Source organism: Ictidomys tridecemlineatus, chromosome 4 (genome assembly GCF_052094955.1).
Source record: "Ictidomys tridecemlineatus isolate mIctTri1 chromosome 4, mIctTri1.hap1, whole genome shotgun sequence".
In the NCBI taxonomy this organism is placed as follows: Eukaryota; Metazoa; Chordata; class Mammalia; order Rodentia; family Sciuridae; genus Ictidomys; species Ictidomys tridecemlineatus.
Genome location: NC_135480.1, coordinates 10151623 through 10171834, shown reverse-complemented (window position 1 = coordinate 10171834; position 20212 = coordinate 10151623). Strand labels below are relative to the sequence as shown.

General features: G+C 51.6%; 1 protein-coding gene across 5 annotated transcripts; it reads right to left on the bottom strand.

Moving 5' to 3' along the window:
- Positions 1-6411: 6411 nt before the first annotated feature.
- Positions 6412-20065, bottom strand: Chrm1 (cholinergic receptor muscarinic 1). Of its 5 annotated transcripts, none has more exons than XM_040284206.2 (5): positions 19996-20065; positions 19370-19478; positions 18834-18926; positions 17873-17982; positions 6412-8918 (listed from the first exon to the last, which is right to left on the bottom strand). In XM_040284206.2, the coding sequence occupies exon 5, from the start codon at positions 8842-8844 to the stop codon at positions 7462-7464; it is 1383 nt and encodes a 460-aa protein (XP_040140140.1). In that variant the 5' UTR covers positions 8845-8918; positions 17873-17982; positions 18834-18926; positions 19370-19478; positions 19996-20065; the 3' UTR covers positions 6412-7461. The 5 variants fall into 5 exon arrangements, with proteins under 5 accessions (XP_040140140.1, XP_040140141.1, XP_021586257.1 ...); XM_040284207.2 differs by lacking the exon at positions 19996-20065 and adding an exon at positions 19866-19890; XM_021730582.3 differs by lacking the exon at positions 19996-20065 and having other exon boundaries at positions 19370-19829.
- Positions 20066-20212: the final 147 nt, after the last annotated feature.

Here is a 20212-nt window from a genome sequence, read left to right as displayed (position 1 = left end):
CTTCCCAAGCTGCTGGGATCACAGGCATGTGCCGCCATGCCCAGCCTGCAAGATATCTTAATCAAAGAGTATGAGACTCTTGCCTTTCTTTCTCTTTCTTACTTTTTTTTTTTTTTTTTTTTTTGACGGTGGGTGGGGGTGGTTTGCTGGGGATTGAACTCTGGTATTGCATATGCTAGGCAAGCACTGACCCAGCCACATCCTCGGTCCCTCTTTTTGTCTTTTGAGGGAGGGTCTTGCTATGTTGCCTAGACTGGCCGACAGCTCTGGGCTCAAGCCATTCTCCTGCCTCAACCTTCCCAGTAGCTGGGACCACAGGTGTCGACTGCCTTGGTAGCTAGACAGTCTTATCTTGGTAAATATTTATGTCCATAGGCCAGCAGAGATAGGGGCGTGAGGAGCGATGATCAGCCTTTCAGCCCCGTGACAAAGGCCTGAGGAAATCAACTCAGAGGAGGGATGATTTATTTGGCTCATGGTTTCAGAGTTTTCAGTCTGTGGTTGGCCTGAGGTGAGGAAGAACATCATGGTGGAAGGGCATGGCAGAGGAGATCTGCCCAGCTGAGAGAGAGAGAGAGAGAGAGAGAGAGAGAGAGAGAGAGAAGCCCCCAAAGGCATGCCTTGAAGGACCCAATCTCTCCAACTAGGCCCTACCTCCTACACTTTCCACCCCTCCCCAGAGTTCACTTCCTGGTCCGCAGGGGCCAGGGTCTGGAGTGTGAAGTGTGCACTGCCCTGGGCTTGGCTGGGCAGGGGGACAAAAGCATGAGAAAGGGAAAGTGGAGACTGTAGGGAGTGGGAAGGAACATCATGTTTTCTGAGTGACATACAAAAGACCCAGCATAACTGTTCCCCTTTCACAGATGAGGAAACTGAGGCTTGGCCTAAAGAAATAATTTGCGTAGGTTCACAAACTCTAGCTCCCCAACTCTAACTGTATCCCATATCATCTCCAATGAGGGGCCTGGGAAACAAGGGAGGAAGGGATGGGAAGTTCATGGGAGGTTTGAATGAGGAAGCTCACACTGCAGGAGAGGTCAAGATCCAGTGCGCACTTTTTTTTTTTTGCAGTTGGGGGGGGTACTAGGGACCTAACCCAGGGGAGCTCTGCCACGAACTATATCCTCAGGCCTTTTTAGTTTTTGTTTTGTGTCAGGGCTGAATGGCGCAGGCTGGCCTCAAATTTGCAATCCTCCTGCCTTGGCCTCCTGAGTCTCTGGGATTACACCACTGCGAGGCCCTATTCTATTTACCTCTGCACAAACTCACCCAGCTCGCTAGTAGAGTAGTCAGTGCTGAGAGAAAGCGTTTCTTTGGCTCTGCTTTCTGGCCTAGCCCTGCCATTCAGTCTGGTTCCAAGAAAGCACCCCCACCTCTGCTACCCAAGGATGGATCCTTCCTTAGCAGAGGTCTCTCCCCCATTAACCAGACAAGGCAGCGGCAGGGGGCACGTGAAGACAAGGCCCATTCTCTCCAGGACGTAGGAGCTGGTCCAGCATACAAAATCCCTGCAGGATGGGTTCTTCCGGTGGACTGCTGAGGAGGAGTGTGCTGTGTGGGCCCTTCTCTCCCCTATCCATCCTTCTATAACCCCTCCCTGTCCCACCCTTCCTTTCAGACCTCTCCACTGCCCTCTCTCTGGGGGTCTTCCATCGCCCCTGCACCCCACCCTCCTCCCTTCTCCACCTCGGGACTTCAGCTAAAACCTGATATTCCCTGAGGTGCCTGTGGGCATGTGTGGGGTGGGGGAGTCAGAGGGTGGGGGAATTGGAGGGTGGGTGAGGGGGCTGTCTTTTCTCTCTGAACTTTGAATGGAGCATAGGAATTTTCCAGAGGGCAGGCAAAAATATCCCCAGCAAAGGAACTAAAGGCATGAAAACATGAAGAAGGGAGCTTGCAATGTGTTAAGTGGGGGAAAGGTCACTGAAGAGGTTGAATGTGAAAACTTTTGAAGGCTAAGTAGCTTGTAGTGTTTTTGTTTTGTTTTGCAGTGCTGGGGATGGAACTCAGGACCTCATACGTGGAATTCAGGATCTCATGCATGCTAGGCAAACACTCTATTAGGAAGCTCTACCCAGCCCCAAGAAACTCTTTTTTTTTTTTTTTAGTTTCAGTGCTGGGGATTGAACCCAGGGCCTTGTGCATGAGAGGCAAGCACTCTACCAACCGAGCTACATCCCCAACCCACTCATTTTTTTTTTCCCCATCCCAAGTTATTGGCTAGTTTATGCAAGGAATTGAAAACATGAGACCTGTGTTTTGGCAAATCCCTTTGGCTGAGTATGGAGAATGGCTGGGAGAAGTGCCAATTATGGCCAGTGGGTCTGTTTTGGTACTAACTGTGAGCTAAGAATGGGTTTTGTACTTTAAAAGCTGAAAAATAAATCAAAAGAATATTATTTTGTGGCACATGAAAATTGTGTGAAATTCATTGGAATTGTATTGAACCCAGCTTTCATAGAACTTCTGCTGAACAGCTAGAAATTCAGAGAGGCACCTGCTCAACTTTACAACAGAAATGATTTGTTCCTGTGTTTGTTTTGTTTTGTGATACTGGTGATTTCACCGAGGGGTGCTCTACAACTGTGGCTATTCCCCCAGCTCCATTGCTTCTGTATATTGTCGATGGCTGCTTTTGACTGGAATGGTATGAAGACTGCGTAAGTACTGACATAATAGCTTTGATTTTGTCTCTTGACTTGCAGAGTCTAAAATGTTTGCTCTCTGGGCCTTAACAGAAAAAAATTTGTAAACTCCACACGTTAAAGGACTATTTAAGCGCCTCAGGCAAGAGGCCTGCATTGGGATAGTGGCAGTGGGGTCGGAGAACACTGAACCTGGGAACTGTTCAGGAGTAGTCTGGACCCAGGGAGTGAAAAAAAGGAGTCTAAACCGACTCCCAGATTTCTGGTTGGAGCAGCTGTGTGAATACTGTGGGTCAGGAATACCAAGAAGGAGATCAACAGGGGTAGGAGGAGGGTGGAGGAAAGACAGGGGCTGGGGGCTGGGGAGGGGAGTGTCAGAACCATATTCAGGCCTATTTTGTGAGATAGTCTGGTTCCTGGAATTCTGTCCTTTGTCACCAAACATGCTAAAAACAAAGATGTCAAAAGCAAAAAACCTCAAGCCCTTAAGAGCCTGAGGCTGGCAAGGGTGTTCAAAGGACATTTGGGGGCCTGGCGTGGTGCTGCACACCTGTAATTGCAGTGTAGTGAGGGGGAAGGAAGAGAAGGGCTGGGGGAATAGCCACAGTTGTAGAGCACCCCTGGGTGAAATCACCAGTATCACAAAACAAAACAAACACAGGAACAAGACGTTCCTGCTCTGAAGTTGAGCAGGTACCTCTCTGAATTTCCAGCTGTTCAGCCTGAGTTCTATGAGAGCTGAGCCAAATTCCCAAGAATGAAAGCAAAGATTTCAAAGGCCCTTGGGAGACTCTGGGAGAATGTGGAGCTGTGCAGATGATGCCAAGTGTCCCCTCCGCCAGTGCCTACTTGCTGAGGTTGGCATCTGCTGAGAAGGAGGGCCTGTTTTTGCATATGTATAGTAGGAGCCCAGTGAGCCGATCCTTTTGGGGACTTGAGTTCCTGCCGAGGCAGGACACAGCCAAGACCACCAAGACCACCTACTCCATCATGTTCCTGTGAACTTATTGTCTGAACAGGCCCGCGCAGGTTCAAGGGCCAGGTTTCTTGAGAGGGCTATTTCCTTTATGACCAGCAGATGGCGCTAAAATGTTGCGGTGCAGTGGAGGTGGGGGCCGGGCGGGGCCTGCGGGAGAGGAGAGGCTCCTAAGGCTTCTCCAGGCTTAGCACCAATATGGTGGCAGTGGCAGGAGAGGAGGTGGCCTGCACACAAGCCACTTCATTCTCTCTCTCCTTCTTGTTCAGGGACGAAAGGCCTTTGTTTCGGAGGCAAAGAAGGACTCCCTGAGGGTGGGAGCGGTTGCAGTTAGGGGTGAACTGATGCAGAACGGCCACCCTCTCCCTTCTAGTGCATGTCATTTTCTCCTTTTTTGGCCGCTGGGTTTTCAGGAATCTTGTTTTGGAGGCCTGCAGGGCACAGACCCCATCTCCGGGAAAGCCTTCTCGGACCACACTTCCTCTCCCACCCAGGGGTGTTCCCTGGTATACTCCCTTAACAGGCAACATCAGGGCGCAAGTTTTTTTTTTTTCTCTCCTTGGGTTGGGGGTGGGGTGGGGACGGAACTCTGGACTTTCCAAAGCCAGGCTGGAGGTGTAGGGAAAGTGCTCGGTCTGAAACTAGACTTGCCCTTTGACTTATACTGGTGGCAGCGTTGCCCTGTGGGACGTTGATCGTAAAGCCACTGAGTCCTTTCCTTACAGTCTGTCTCATCCTCCTCCCTCTTCTGTGAAGGTCTCCTTCCCCATTTGGACACGGAGTAGGAGACATGCCTACGTTTGTTGGATGGGGGATCCCCATACCAGCTTTGAACCCCACTCCCAATCTTAGGAGAAGCCAAGTTGGCTGACTACAAAGCTTCCATTTTCCCAATGCTGCTCAGCTTCCTCAGTGTGTCCTTCTCCTGGGACCTCAGTTCTGATACTGTCAACACTGGGCAGGACATTTATCCCCAAGGGGGTTCAGGGTCATGAGGGAACAGTAGCAAGAGAGGGGGTCCTCTCAGAGTCTTGAGCTGACAATCCAGGAAGCTGTGCTGGTGGGTAGGGGATGGCATTTGTGACTGAGTCGTTCCCGTGGGGCTACTACTTCCTGCTGGCTCTTGGCTAGCCTGTCTTGTCCACTTTTTCTTCACTAGACTGGCCTTGCCCGCAGTGTTGGAAGATTCCTTTCCAAAGGTATCTGGGAGTCCTGGCAGCTGTGTGGGGCATATCCCCACTTTTCCCTCTTCAAGGATTCAGCCCCACCCAGGACCTCATCCCTCTAAGGACAGTGTTTCTCAACTTTAGCCTGCCTCAGGATCACCTGGAGGGCTTGTTAAAACAGATGGCTGGTTTCCATCCTCCGACTTCCATTTTAATTTAGTGTGACTCCAAGAATTTACCTAACAAGTTCTCAGGTTGTACTGATGATGCTAGTGTTGTTCCAAACTCTGTGCATGTCAAAGAAAAGTTTGGCTTTGTCTGGCTCCTTGGAATGTCAAGCCCTTGGAACATCCTGCCCTGTAAGAGTGTCTTTGCTCCCCCGTATGCCTTGGTTCACACCAGATGATCTATGATAAAAAATTGATTTCTGGTGGGAGGCCGTGAACCATACCATATCCATAGGTTAAACACCTCTGCAGAAGCTGAAGACTGAATAACTAAAGTCAGCCGTGCCTATATGAGCAACATGTAGCAAAAACACCAGCTGGGTATGGTGGCATTTACCTGCAATCCCAGCTACTCAGGAGGCTGAGGCAAGAAGATCTCAAGTTCAAGGCTAGCCTGGATAATTTAGTGAGACCCTATTTCAAAATAAAAAAAAATAAATAAAAACAAAACAAACAAATAAAAAAACCCAGTGAGACCCTGGGTGAATTCCTATACTGAAACCAAACAACAAAACCCCAAAATCCTAGGCACAAAGGCTCTGGTGAGCTTTTCTGGTTGACAGTATGTCTTCTATGCTGTCACACATTATACCTGGGAGAATTAACCTCTGTCAGCATGGCTTTATTAGAAGAGGGCAACTGGAAGCTGGCACCTGGTGTCTCCTGGACACTGTACCCACTTCTGCTGCTAATTTTCTCTGTTCTTTCACTATAATAAACTGTAACTGTGGCTCCAGAAAGAAGCTTTGCTGAATTCTGTGTGTTGTTCCTTCTAGCAAATTATTAGATCAGTGATCTTGAAGACCCCCTCCCATTACCACCACACTTTGAGAACTACTGCTCTAGTCTGTGGGAATGACCTCTATTGGGATTTGGAAGACTCCTCGCCAATGCAGTGCTTTATAATGTGGCCCTGCAGGTCATCTTGCTGGAGTGCTTTGGCTTAAGAGTACCCCAGGCTCCCATCTCCACAGCCTAGGGGTCATGAGGCTGTGAATTGCCTGGAAGTTTGGGTGTTGCTTTGTGGGATAACCCTAGACAATCCTCCTGGGTCTCTGGGCCTTAGTCTCCCCATCTATACTTGAGGGTTTGAAGAAGTTCTGTTGTCCTTTGGTGTGATAAGACCCCAGAGCAGCCACACACGGTGGAGAACATGCAGGGATCTACACAGGGGGAGTTTATTTTACCCAGCTGTCCCACTTTCAGAGGCCAGGTCTGCCTGTTGCTGCCCCACTCACCTGAGCCAGAGGCCCCCCGGGTGCTGAGGCCCACAGGCTGCCCCACCTGGAGCCACCTGCAGGGAAGTGACCCACATTCCACAGTACATGGGCCCTCCCTGCCCCATTCTGTCCTGGCCTGAGACCAGGGTCTTGAGCCAACACAGGGAGGAAGGCCCCTTAGTGCCCACTGGTTATGTGGCTTTATTCACAGACTCAGCACTTGCTGAGGATAGAAGGAAAGAACATTTGGGGGCAGGCTGAGCCTGAAGACAGGGGTGGCTAGGAGGCCATGCATGGATCAGTTTGGGGAGCTCACAGGAGAGAACCTGCTGGCTGGGCCAGGCCTGTGTGGGGCAGGGCTGGAGGCAGGCAGCATGCAGGAGGCCTGGCTAGATCTGAAGAGAGCAGATCCATCCAGGTGGTGGCTGTGAGCCAGGAGGGAAGGACTGAAGTTACTCGGGGGGCAGGGGGAGGGAAGGATGGATAGAAGGCACCCCTGTCCCCACCCCCACCCCAGAAAAATGACACAGTGGGACACTTAGGACACCTGGTCCCTGGTCCTGCTGATGCCTTGGGACTTGATGTGTGATTAACCAAATTGATTCCCTCTGGTTTCGTTGACTGGCTGATGCTTGGACATTTGCCTTGGAGGTGACCCACATAGGGATGCTCTGGGGACGTGTGTTGGGAGGCTGGACAATCCTGGAGAATGTGCCCAGGCCCAACTGGGCGGGCCTTGTCTGGAGAGGGAGGAGATCTCCAGCCAGGAAGTCCCAGCTCCCTCTGAGCCCAGCTTTTCCCTCCGTGGTGGGTGTCAGTTCCCAGCTGTGGTCCCCAGGGGGAGCCATCTCTATTGGCCACAGCGGGGCCAAGGAAGACTGTGATGTTAAATTACAGGCTCGCCCTGCCGGCTCCTGACTTCCTGTCTTTATGCAAACAAGGAGTCCAAAGCCCGGATCCTCCTCCCAGGCCTTCTTCCTGGTGAAGAGCCCATTCCCACCCAGCAGGGAACAGAAAAACCAGTTCCCCGGGTTTCACTCCCTGCTTGGGAACAGCCAAGCTTGGAAAGCTGGCAGGGTCCCTCTGTGCTGTCCAGGAGGGTGACCCAGGGGCCTGGGAAGCCCGGTGAGGCCTGAGCAGAGCCCTGGGGCTGAGGACACAGCCCTTGCCTGCTTTCCGCCGGCTTCTCCTTGGGACTGGGGTGGAAGGATGCAAGAGAGGGGGCTATCAGCACTGGCGGGAGGGGGTGCGGTGCACAGAGCCAGGGCGCTTGGGGATCTTGCGCCAGCGTCGCTTGTCCCAGCGGCAGAGCAGCAGCAGGCGGAAGGTGTCCCGGAAAGCTTTGTTGCAGAGTGCGTAGCACATGGGGTTGATGGTGCTGTTGACGTAGCACAGCCAGTAGCCCAGCTCCCACAGGGTCTCGGGAACACAGTCCTTGCAGAAGGTGGACACCAGCACCATGATGTTGTACGGTGTCCAGGTGAGGATGAAGGCCAGCAGGATGGCGCTCAGGGTCCGAGCCGCCTTCTTCTCCTTGACCAGTGAGAAGGTCTTCCTCTTGGCCAGCTGCTCCTTCCCGCGGGGCTTCTGGCCCTTGCCAGCTCGATCTCGCCCTTTCCGGGTGGGCCTCTTGACCGTATTCGGGGAGCTCTTTGGGGGCTGCTTGGTGGGGGCCTGGGCCTCGGGGTCCACCATGGGCATCTTGATCACCACTTCAGAGCCTGGTTCCTCACCCTCTGAAGATGTGAGGGACTCCATGGAGCCTTCGTCCTCTTCCTCTTCCTCCTTCCAGCTATAGGCCTGCAGCAGCCTGGGGGTCCGGCAACAGCGACAGCAGCGGCCCGGGGGAGTCTCTGGTGAGCCCTCGGCACCTGGCTGCGACCTCTCTGAGCTGCTGCTGCTGCCGCCTCCTTTGCCTGGTGTTTCAGAGCCCTGCAGGGCCGCCAGCTCCCGAGCCCGGTTCTCCGTCTCCCGGTAAATGCGCCAGTACAGGGTGCACATGACTGTGACCGGGAGGTAGAAGGCGGCCATGGCGGTGCCGAAGGTGATGATGGGTTGGGACAGGAACTGGATGTAACACTGGCCGGCCAGCACTGTCCGCTCCCCTACCAGGTACTGCCAGAAGAGGATGGCCGGGGCCCAGAGGACGAAGGAGACCAGCCAGGCCAGGCCGATCATCAGAGCTGCCCGGCGGGGTGTGCGCTTGGCACGGTAGCTCAGGGGCCGGGTCACAGAGAAGTAGCGGTCAAAGCTGATGAGAAGCAGATTCATGACCGAGGCATTGCTGGCCACATAGTCCAGGGCTAGCCAGAGGTCACAGGCCAGCGTGCCCAGGGCCCAGTGGCCCATGAGCAGGTACGTGGTATAGAGGTTCATGGAGAAGGTGCCAATGATGAGGTCGGCACAGGCGAGGCTCAGCAGGAAGTAGTTATTGACTGTCTTGAGCTCCGTGTTGACCTTGAAGGAGATGAGTACCAGCAGGTTGCCTGTCACGGTGGCCAGTGACAGGAGGCCCGTGGTGATCCCGATGAAGGCCAGTTGCCAGGGACCCTTCCCCGGGGCCAGAACAGTGATGTTGGGGCTGACGGCGGGTGGGGCTGAGGTGTTCATGGTGGCCAGGTAGGACGAGGGGGACGGTCCCTTCCTCGGTCACACTCAGGGCTTCCTCAGAGGAGGGTCATCACCTGAAAACAGAGGACATGAGCTTCGGTTGGGCCCCGGGACTTCTCTGGTACCCAGAAGAGAAGGGTTAAAGGACACAGGCGGTGTCCTGGCCAGAGAGCATCACCCGCCCCACTTAGTGGAATCCACAGTCGGTCATTTACAGTGGCCTTTCCCAGCCACAATGAGATTTTCCAGCAGCATGAAGTGGCTTTGAAATCCAGAGAATTCGAGGCCTCACTCCAGCTACACCATTCAGACTCAGAGCTTCAATTTTCTCACTGGAAAATTGCTACTAATTCCTGTCTTGCTTAACTCATGTGGCAGGAGTTGGGAGACTCACTTTGTATACAGTCGTGCCAAATTTTCAAAGCATTTCACTCAACCTTATTAAAGCCTTCATTTACTGAGTGGTTGCTACATGCCAGACACAGCGCTAAGCGCTTAATCGAATTATCTGATTTAACCATCGTGCATCTCTAGGAGGAAGGTCCTCATTATCCCCATCTCCCGGCCAGCCAGTGTCGGCCCTGAGCAACTGCAAGTCTTCACCATGGTGACAGGATGGTGAGTAGGATTAGAACCCAGTTCTCACTCTCACTGAGTATGTGAAGTTCCCGTGGGAGAGATGGATAAGGAGAGATGGAAAGAAAGGGGACATGAGAAGAGGAAAGAGAGGAAAGGACGTGTGTGTGTGTGGTGTGTGTGTGTGGTGTGTGTGTGTGTGTGTGGTGTGTGGTGTGTGGTGTGTGTGTGTGGGTGTGTGTGTGGTGTGTATGTGTGTGTGTGTGGTGTGTGTGTGTGTGGTGTGTGGTGTGTGTGTGGTGTGTGTGTGTGTGGTGTGTGTGTGGTGTGTGGTGTGTGTGTGTGGTGTGTGTGTGCGCATGCCTTCATGTTTGCACATTTTTCTGTGTTGGCTGAAGAACAGGGAGTGTTGGGGGCTGGATGGGACCCTCTGTGAGCAGGGCGTGTTGTGCTGGGCCCTCTGCTCCGTGGTATGAGGTCTGAAGCAGGAACAGAGACAGGGCCTCAGCTACTAGCTCAGCGGGGGTCTGGCCCCAGATGGGACGTGGGAGGCCCCCCCCCCACTGCTCCTAGCTCTGTTCCTGGGCCCCAGCTGAGTTGGGGGCAGCAAGGGGAACGGGAAGATCCCCCAAACTTTTCTGGGATCTGGAGTCTAGCCCAGGCACTAAGGCTGGGGAGTGAAGAAGGCTGGGATAGCAACCCCCTGAACAGGCAGGAGCCCTACAGTCCAGGCAAAGCCAGATTGAAGATGAGGGTCCAGCTCAGACATGGCCTGGCTGCTACGTGATTCGGTGGGTTCTTTCCTGTCCCGGGCCTCACACCCCTGCGTTCATTAAAGACATGGGGTCTCCTCAATCCATAGCTGTGGCCTTCAGGAGTTGTATTGCTGGGAAAATTCCAAGGGAGAGATGTTGGGCCAGGGTCCACCAAACCTTGGTATTCCTTGGTCACCTGGTATGTGACAGAGAGACTAATGTGTTGTGTCTGTGATATATGGCCTTGGTACAGTGTGCCTGATCCTGTGTGACCTGGACTGTGTGTGGCCATCTCTGTGACTTGTGCTGATCTGTCAGCATGTGAGAGCACCTCGTAATGTGGGCAGAGACACTTGTGGCAGCAGGGACAAGGACCATGGCCATTGGCACACACTTGTGTGTACGGGATAGTTTGCATGTGAAGCATCGCAGTAAAAGAACCTGGATTCTGGAGCCTGACTGTTTGGATTTGAATCTAGGCTCTGCCACTTACTGAGTAGGTGATTATTGCCAGTGATGTACCTTCTAGATGCCTCAGTTTCCTCAGCTGAAACATGGGAATAATAGGTAACACCATTGGCTCACATCCCAAGGAATCGTTGGATTAATTGAGTTAGTAAATGTGAAGTGCTTAGAAGAGCCCCTGGCACACAGTAGGCGTTAGGTCCCCATTAGCTCTCTGAGGACCATTTCTGAAATTAAAAAATCTCGGATACTAGCCTGGATTGGTTGCACACCTCTGTAACTCCAGCTGCTTGGGAGGCTGAGGCAGGAGGATCACGAGTTTGAGGGTAACCTAGGCAATTTAGAGTAGTGTTGTCTCAAAATAGAATAAAAATAAAAAGGCCGGGGATGTAACTTACTGGTGGAGCACTTGCCTAGCATGCCTGATTTGATCGCCAGCATCACAAAATAAACATGAAAACTCTGATACTATAGCAATAGCCAATAATAATAATAATACCAACTACAGTAATAAAAATAATAATAATACTCATTGCTGTTGTGTGGTACTCCATGAGAGCCAGTCTCTTAGCTCTTATGTTATCTCATTTAATCTTGACAGAAATCTATGGCCTAGACATTGCTCTCATGTCCATTTTACAGATGAGCAAGTTGAGGCTGAGAAAAGTGAGAGAATTTTCAAACCATCACCCAAGTAAGAACCAGGATTTGAACCCAAGCAATTCCAGTGAAACTTCATTTGACAAGAGAGGCTTGGAGGCTATACTTTGGCAATCTGAATTAAAAACAAAACAAAACAAAAAAACACAACTCATTAAAATAGGATTTAGCTTGATTACTGAATTTTGTGGCACTCTTTCTTCAACTAATTCAGGCACTGGGCTAGAGGCTGGGATCAGGCTAGGGCTCTCCTGGTGGCGCTGCTGGTAGACACTACCCTTGAGAATTTGCCCTGCACAACTCTTGACCCTTTGATTTTCTGAACTCAGGGCTATTTAGTGTCTGCTGCACAAAATGAGCAACTGATCAGGTCCTGGAGAAAGGGGGTAGAGGGCATCATCCAGCCCAAACCCTCCTGGCTTCTAAACTGGATGTGGACTCCAATGCCACATCCTCCAGGTGCCTTGGAGCAGCAACTTTGGGCCCCAAGCAAAGACCTGCAAAGGCTGAGCCAGACCAGAGGAGCTCACTGTCCCGCGAGGGGGTGTGGTCCTGCCACAGGGGCCTCTGTCTGCCTGAGCATGGGGCAGCCTTGAAAGCTTGACTGCTTTTTTTCTTTTCTTTTTTTTAAAAGCTTGGTTTCTTACACAACCACAGGTCTAGGCCTGGGGCAAGGTGAGTCAGGCACTCACTTCAGGTACAAAATTTAAGGGGTGTCCTGATCTCAATAATAAAGAAATCAATATTGTAATGTAATATTAAAAAACAGAAAAGAAAAAAAAGAAATCAACTGGGTGTGGTGACACAGTCGCTGGAATCCCGGCAACTTGGGAGCTTAAGGCAGGAGGATCACAAATTCAAGGGCAGCCTCAGCATATTAGTGAGACCCTCAGCAATTCAGTGAGACTTTGTCTCAAAATAAAAATAGAAGCCAGGCATGATGGCACATGCTGAGGGCCATTACCATGCATGCAATGTCCCATCGAATGTCCTCTAAGCAGCATGGGGTACACTTGGCAAGGAAATTTCGATGTGTCATTCCTACTTGGTAATGGCCCTCCCAGCAGTTTGGGAGGCTGAGGCAGGAGGATCGTGCGTTCAAAGCCAGCCTCAGAAAAGCAAGGCGCTAAGCAACTCAGTGAGACCCTGTCTCTGAATAAAATACAAAATAGGGTTGGGATGTGGCTCAGTGGACCCTGAGTTCAATCCCTAGTACCAAACAAACAAACAAACAAAAAGGAATACGTCAGTAGTAAAATATCCCTCGGTTCAGCTCCCAGTTCTAAGAAAATTTAAAATAAAGAAAGAAATCAATGCAAGAATTCATGATGAACAAATTGTTGATGGTTGATCAAAAAAAAGATCCAGCCCCACACTTGTGTATTCCTGTTTCACTCATCTCACCGTAGTCCTGGCCCTGTTTCTGGTGGAACTTTATTTTCCAAAACAGATGACTAGCCTGTGGGCTGTAGTTTGTCATTTGATTTTTATTTTTTGATACAAGGATTGAACCCATGGACACTTTTATCATGGAGCTACATTCCCAGTCCTTTTTTAGTTTTTATTTTGGGGTAGGGTCTCCCTGATTTTCTGGAGGTCTTACTAAATTGCTGTGGCTGGCCTCAAATTTGCAATCCTTCTCTCTCAGTCTGGGATTACAGGTGTGCGAAACTATGCCTGGCTTGTTATTCGTTTTTGTTTTTGGTTCCGGGGATTGAACCCAGGGGTGCTGAACCACTGAGCGGAAATCCTAAGCCCTTTCTACTTTTTATTTGAGACAGAGTCTCATTAGTTGCTTAGGGCACTGCTAAATTGCTGAGGCTGTCAGCTTGTTATTTGATGAAAAAAAAAAAAAGTTACATTACAATATTATTTCTCTGGGCTAGTGAGGGTTTTTTTTTTTTTTGGGTGGCACCCTCTTTTTTAATTTTAATTTTTATTATTTTTGGTGGTGCTGGGGGTGGGAGCTGGGCCTCACTCATGCTCAGCATGTGTGTACTGAGCTGCACCCCCGACCCTGTGACCACCTCTTAAATTCTTCTCCTCGGTGAGTGCTACATGGCTCACTCTAGTTTTGGCACTGTGGCCAACAGCCCTGGGATTGAAGCTCAGTGTTGTCCCCTCCTAGCTATGACAATCAGCAATCACTTCACCTTTCGTTGTTCTCCCCCCCCCCCCCCCCCCGCCCCCCAGCTCATGAGGCTCTGGTCCTGAGAAGACAATTCAAAGCCGTAGCCGTTCTCCTTGTCTGCCTCTCCTGATCTACTTCTCCCTGTGCTCCTTCCCTTCAGACCCCAGCCCCAGCTCCTCTCTGGTTGCTTGTTTGCTCATTTGTTCGTTGAAGGAGATGGATGAGCCCGGCTTCTGGGAGATTTTGTGGGGTGCTGAAACCAACATCTCTAGATGCTGCACAGAAAGGACCCACCTCTCTGAGGTGAGGCTCAGGGCTCACTTAGGTTCCCTCCCCTGGGGCTGGAGTGACATCACCTTAGGGCGGGAACACAGTGGCTTCTGCCATCACAAGCTCTTGTTGGAGGCTGGCTGTGACTAGGGTGAATTAAACAAATGCTTTCAGAACAGGGGCACCTGCCAGAAGTTGGCTGAGTGGTCCTTGGAGGTAAAGAGGCTGGCAGTCCTTCACCCTGATGGCTGGAAACGCCTTCCAACTCTCCCGTTTTAATGGTCATGTTGAAATCACCATGACCAATACCTCCTGCATGCCAGTCACTTGCTCCCCAGGATACCCTCGGGGACATCCCAACCACGGCTTCTTTTCTCTATAGTATAGAAGAGGACTAAGAGGTCTAAGTGGCTTTCTGATGGTCCCACAGGGAATGGTGCTGGTGGGATTTTGACCTTGACTTGTGGCCTCCAAGGCCTGTGTTGTTTATAGTTGACCAACTACTATGAACTTGGGGGGAAACTGTAGCTGGATTCTTAAACCCTCTGGACCTTCCTCTGCAATGCAGCTCAAGAACAGACCCTCAGTGACTCTGTCTCTCCTCCACAATCTGAGCAGGGGTCCTCACGCCCCACATCCTCTTTTGGATAATGAGGGTTCAAGAGAAGATTCTGGGGTAGAGGGGTACTCTAGTTTCTCCTGTGTGACCTTGGGCAAGTCACCTTGATTCTTTTTTTTTTTCTTTGATTTTCAGGGTGCTTATTTCTCATTTGAAAAAAAAAATGAAAGTCATTTACACCTTGTTTGAAACCTTGATTCTTTTTTGTTTGCAGCGCTGGGGATTGAACCCAGTGCCTTGCGCACGTTAGGCACGCGCTCTGACATTGAACTACATCCCAAGTTTGCCCAGACTGACCCCAAACTTTCAATCCTCTTGCCTTAACCTCCCAAGTAGCTGGGGGCTACAGGTGTGTACTGGTGTTTCTGGCTCTCCTTAATTCTATTATTTTTTTTTTTGACCACTAAAAGAGAATTTTGTTTATTGTCACCTGAAATTTTCCATTTTTTTTAAAATAGAAGTTTTATTGGTGCATAATAATTATATATAATAGTGGGATTTATTGTGACATATTTGTACAGACATATAACATATCCATTTCATTTTCCAGTGCCTCCCCTTGCCTTCCCCTTTGACCTCACCCCCTTTCTCTACCCTCCTGGTTTCCCTTCTCTATGCATGAAATCACTGTTTTTCTTTTCTTCTCTCTAGTTTCCATGTATGAGAGAAAAATATGACCCTTGATTTCTGAGTCTGGCATATTTTTCCTAACCTGATGTTCCCCAGTTCCATCCATTTTCCTGCAAATGATATAATTTCAGTCTTCCTTATGGCTGAATAAAACTCTGTTGTGTATATATATCACATTTTCTTTATCCATTCATCTATTGATGGACACCTAGGCTGCTTCCATAATTTGGCTCTCACGAGTTATGCTTCTATAATGTGAGCATGCATGTATCTCCAAAATAATTTTTTTTGTATACTATGAAGAGTGGTATAGTTGGGTTATATGGTGGTTCCATTCCTACTCTTTTGATATCTTTTATTTTATTTTTTTTAAATCTATTTTTTAGTTTAGTTGGACACAATATCTTTATTTTGTTTTTATGTGGTGCTGAGGATTGAACCTAGGGCCTTGCACATGCTAGGCAAGCGTCTACCGCTGAGTCACATCCCCAGCCCCAATATCTTTTATTCTTAATTGGGGATAATCTCCTACCTGTTTGAGGCTACTGGGGATCAGCAAGATGGTGATTGGGTCTGATTCTCCTGGAAAGATCAGCCCTGGGCTGACAGAGTGCTTGGGTTCTGCTGCCTCTAGAATTTCTATGGAGGAGGGGCTTAGGGTCAGCTATCTGATTGAAAGGGGAATGGCAGAGCATGATTTGTGAAAATATTTCTGGGGGTGACTGTGGGGGGAGCTGGTCGACCAGGATTGCAGGAGGCGGGGGACACTCCCCAAGGCAGTCCCTGACACAGACTCTGCCTAACCTTAAGCTTGGTCTTGCTGCATGACCTTGGGCAAGTCACCGTCCTGACCTGGGCGCCCTTCTGTGGGTTGGGTTAACCCCAGCATCAGTGTGTGTGAGAGTGTGGGCATTGCTGAGTGAGACGAGGGGATGGCGGGGGCGGTCCATAGCTTTGTGAGGCTGGGCTGGGACTCATTCGTGGACAGTGTCGTGTTGGGGGTACAGGAAAGTGGTCAGGAAGCAGGGAGGTGATTTTCTTCCAGGACTGTGGCCTCCTGATGAAGGATGTTGGGAGCCTTTAATGAGATTACTAATATCATCATAGCAACTCATATTTACTGACTGCTTGAATGTAGCAGACATGGCTCTATGCATTACATGCATGATTTAATTTACTTCTTACGACTCCTTGTCAAATAGGTCCTATTATCCGCATTTTGCAAAAAGAGCAACTGAGATTTTAAGACCTTATGGAGCTTACAGCTCATCAGCAATGCGACCAAGGTCTGGACCTAGGTAGTCTGTCTCTGTGACCAACCTCCTGGACCCCGGCTCGAAACTACTGTTGAGGGGACGGGGCTATTTATCAGCCTCCTTGTGCATCTCAACTAGCTTGGCCAAACCCTAGCCAACAGTGAGAGATTGGTCCTCCCTTTAGAACATGACCTGTATGCAACAGTCTACTGTTTATCTGTGTGATGTTATGATGACAGCGCTCGGCAGAGGGGGAGGTCTAGTCAGAGCTCCCTCTCTGAGGGAGAGGCAAGATGGGGACTCTATCTGCTTCATTCACTGTTTTATCTCAGGGCTTGGCACATAGTAGTTGCTCAATAAATATCTGTGGGATCAATATACAAGTGTGTACATGTGGTCTTCCTCCTTATTGACATCAGGCCCTGGAGCATGAGAATGACCTGTGGGGGTCAAGACCAGCTCTGCTCCCATAACTCCTCATCTGGTAGTCCTCTTCTCCCTTGGTCAGAGCCCTTCTTGGCTTGAGAGCACAGGAAAAAAAAAATAGCCAAGAGCATCCTCATCTGTAAAATGGACCAAGGAAACCCTCTTCACCTGGCTGAAGGGAAGCTAAGTGAGGTAACAGGACAGGTATGGATGTGGTCTGCCACCTGTCATTGTGTCAGTGTGTGTGTGTGTGTGTGTGTGTGTGTGTGAATGTATGAGTCAGCCTGGTCTCAAACAGTTAAGGGATGAGGTCAGAGCCTCTAGCACAAGGCAGGCCAGACTGTTGACTGCCAGTGCCCTGGACCAATCCCCAGGGGCTGGGGATCTGGCTGGTGAGAGGAAGCAGGAGGGGAGAGTCACTGAGGGAGGCAGGAGAGAGATCTGGGGAGAGAGATTCCTGCACAGTAGGCTTTCCTAAGCCTCACCACTGGTCCGGAGTGTAGAGGGGAGACAGGATGAAGGCATGTGGGGAAGATTTAGGAAGGAGGAGTGTGGAGCCATCTTGTCATTCTGGGCCTGGAAGCCAGCAGAAGACCCTGGCTGGGGCAAAGGGACAATATTGAGAGGAGGTGTGTGTGGGGCCTGGGACCTGGGACCTCATGTATGCAGTGATGGAGATGCTTCTTTTGGTCAGATTCCCTGATGGGTCCCCTCTGCTGGCCTTAATGCAAAAGCCAGCCCCTTCCCAGGTGGCTCTCTCCCTCTGGGTTGACTTTTCTCTGAAGGTGGCTCTTGACCCATTAAAGAGGCACAAACCTTTCACCCCTGATACCTGGCCTTGGGAATGAGGGCGTGAACAAGAAGAATTAATTGTATTTTCAGGCTAAAGTCACCACTTAGAGTGGCAGCTAGCCCCGGGGAGGGCAGCAGCCATGAGTTAAATGCTTCCTAAGTACACGACTGAGCTGGAAGAAGAGAGTCTAGAACCACTGCCAAATTTGCTCACCCATGATGGACCTTAACCAGTCGCCCCTCTTTAGCCAGACTGTGTCAGAGCCTGGCCGGCAGCAGACTGCTAAGCGACAGAGGTGCTGCCCTGCCCTCCTCCCCGCATGCCCCCAGCTCCTCGCTCCTGGTGCTCCCCTCCCTTTTTCCTTTCTTCTCTCTCCCTCCCTCCCCCATCCTTTGAGGCATCACCATGGTACCACAGCAGAGCAGAAACCCAGCGAGATTCACCCACCTCTCCCGCCTGCCTGCCTGGAGCCCAAGCTCTTGCCTCACGAAGCTTGCTGCGCCCCCTGCTTCGCCATCCCAGCATCTCGCTCACGGAGGTGGCAGGGCAGTGTTGTGCTGAGGGTAAGGAGAATGGGGTTCTAAGTACAACTGGACCCATAAATCTCCCTTCTGCAGCCATGAACCTGTCCATTCCCCTCTCTCAGCCTCAGTCTCTCCATCAGTCCAATGGGAAGGTTCCTTTCTAGATCCAATGTGACTTCTACCTGGCCGCTTCTTGACAATTTGGATTCCCTTTGCATGTCAGGACCCAGTTCTCAAATCTCCAACCACCAACCCAGCAGCCCATTGCTCCATCTCCTCCTCTTTCATATCTCAGCAGCAATCACCGATCACCGCTAGCCTTGTGGCTGAGGTCGGAGGTCAGAGAACTCTCATCGGACAGCTCAGTGAGCAGCTGATTACCTAGGGACAGGAGACTGTCAGGCTGCTGGAGACTGCCTGGCTCCTTCCGGGCAGTTGAGCAGGGGCCCTGGGTCAGTCTGGGTGGAGCTGCAGGTGTGTTCTGTGGAGATGAGGTGAACCCCTTGCCGTTGGCTTTGAAAACCCCTAAGCTGCACAGGTTTGAATGACCTAATGGGAACTGACCACCACCTCCCCAGCTGTCTGCCTAGGAACTAGCAACTCTGCAAGGATCAGAGCTGCTGGCCCTGGTTCCTCCCCACATTATGGAATCTGAGGCACCTGGCACAGGTGCCCATCGGTATCCATATATTGCCTAGACGTAGGGCTGAGCTCTCCCGCGTAGGAGTCCAAAATACTAAAAATATAGGGAGGGCCCTCCGGGCCCCTGCACCTGTCAGGGCCACATTCACTGACTGGAGTGGCTATCCCTGTGCCCATTTGTCCCAGAACAGACCTGGGGCTCCCTGCCTGATCTCCTGCTTGGCTTCTGGCCCAACACCCACCTTAATATCCAGTTTGTCCATTTAGCCAGCAGCCTGGTTCAGTACATCCTGGGGGTGCTGAAGGTGGACAGGAGCGGCTGGATTCAGGGTGCCCTGAGGGAGGAGAGAAGGAGGTTCTGGGACTGGAGCCCCAATTAAGGGGTGGTAACCTTCCACAGGATACTGGTGACAGGGGCTGCCTCCCGGCCCCCTGCCCTTCCCACTCTAACCTTAGAGTGCTGGGGGGCTCTGCTTGCTACCTGGCAGCCTAATCCTTTCTGGGCTCCAGGTAGTCAGTTTCCCAAGCGGGTCTCCATCTCCTCTGCCGGTTGAAGCCCAGAAAAACATCAGGTGCATCCACTGAGAGCCAGGGGACAGAGTGTTTGGAGCAGCCAATGTCCAATGCTACAGTGCTCCCTTGGCCTCTAGACCCCTCCTTGGACACCTCCTCTCCAGGACCCACCCCCATTTCTGTCTCATCCTGGCCCCTGCCCTACCACCGAGGACGCTGCTTCTTTTGCCTCCACCTCAGCAGAGCCCCTCCCAAATGCACTCACCATGGGGTCGGAGAGGGGTCTGTAGGGTCCTCAGCCCCACTGCTTCTCCGGGCCGGCAGCGTCTCCTGGGACCCAAACACCTGGCTCCCGGGGGGAGCTGCGCCCTGTGCTGGCAGCGGGAGAGGCACAGCCAGTGATTGGCATGTCCCACCCCCTGGCACGCCAGCCTGGGGGGGAGGGAAGAAGGGAAAGAGAGGGAGGGAGGAAAGGGAGGAAAGGAAGGGAGGGGGAGCTGGAGGGAAGCCTCAGGCAGCATCTGGGGTTGGACTAGGTCCTGGAGCATTGCCCCCTCCTCCACCAGGGCACCCACTTTGGGCCCTGAGAGGGAGGAGGCAGGACATGAGGAAGGCAAGCCCAGCAAGGCTAAAAGTCCAGGACGGGAGAGAAGGCGGATACAGGGAGACAAACACCCACACCCACTGCACACAGACTCGGCGGCACACACACACCCTCACAAAGGCACACTCTGTTTCCCCAGGCTCCTTCCCCCACCCACCTTCGAGCCCCCAAACCGGTGCACCATGCCCCAACACACATGCCCTGGTATTCACATGCCTGCTTCCCTCGCACACATGCCCTCCCCCCTGCACATGCCCACGCGCCCACCCACCCACCCAGGCACACACCCTGCTCTTCCTCCCTGCTGGGAGGGAGCTAGATTCCTTCTGTTTGGAAATGACACATTGGGCCTCACGTGAGAGGCTCCAAGTTGGAACCAACCCAGAGGGCTGGCGCACCCGCCCCAGGGCTGAGCGGACGTGCCCGCGTGCTGGGCTGGTGCTCTAGCATCTGCCCATGCCAGCATAGTCCTGGTGTGAGGCTCTAGGGGTGTCTTTTCTGTGG

Bases quoted from the DNA above. Each gene is read 5' to 3' on its own strand.
- Chrm1 (XM_040284206.2), bottom strand. From the start codon at position 8,844: ATGAACACCTCAGCCCCACCCGCCGTCAGCCCCAACATCACTGTTCTG.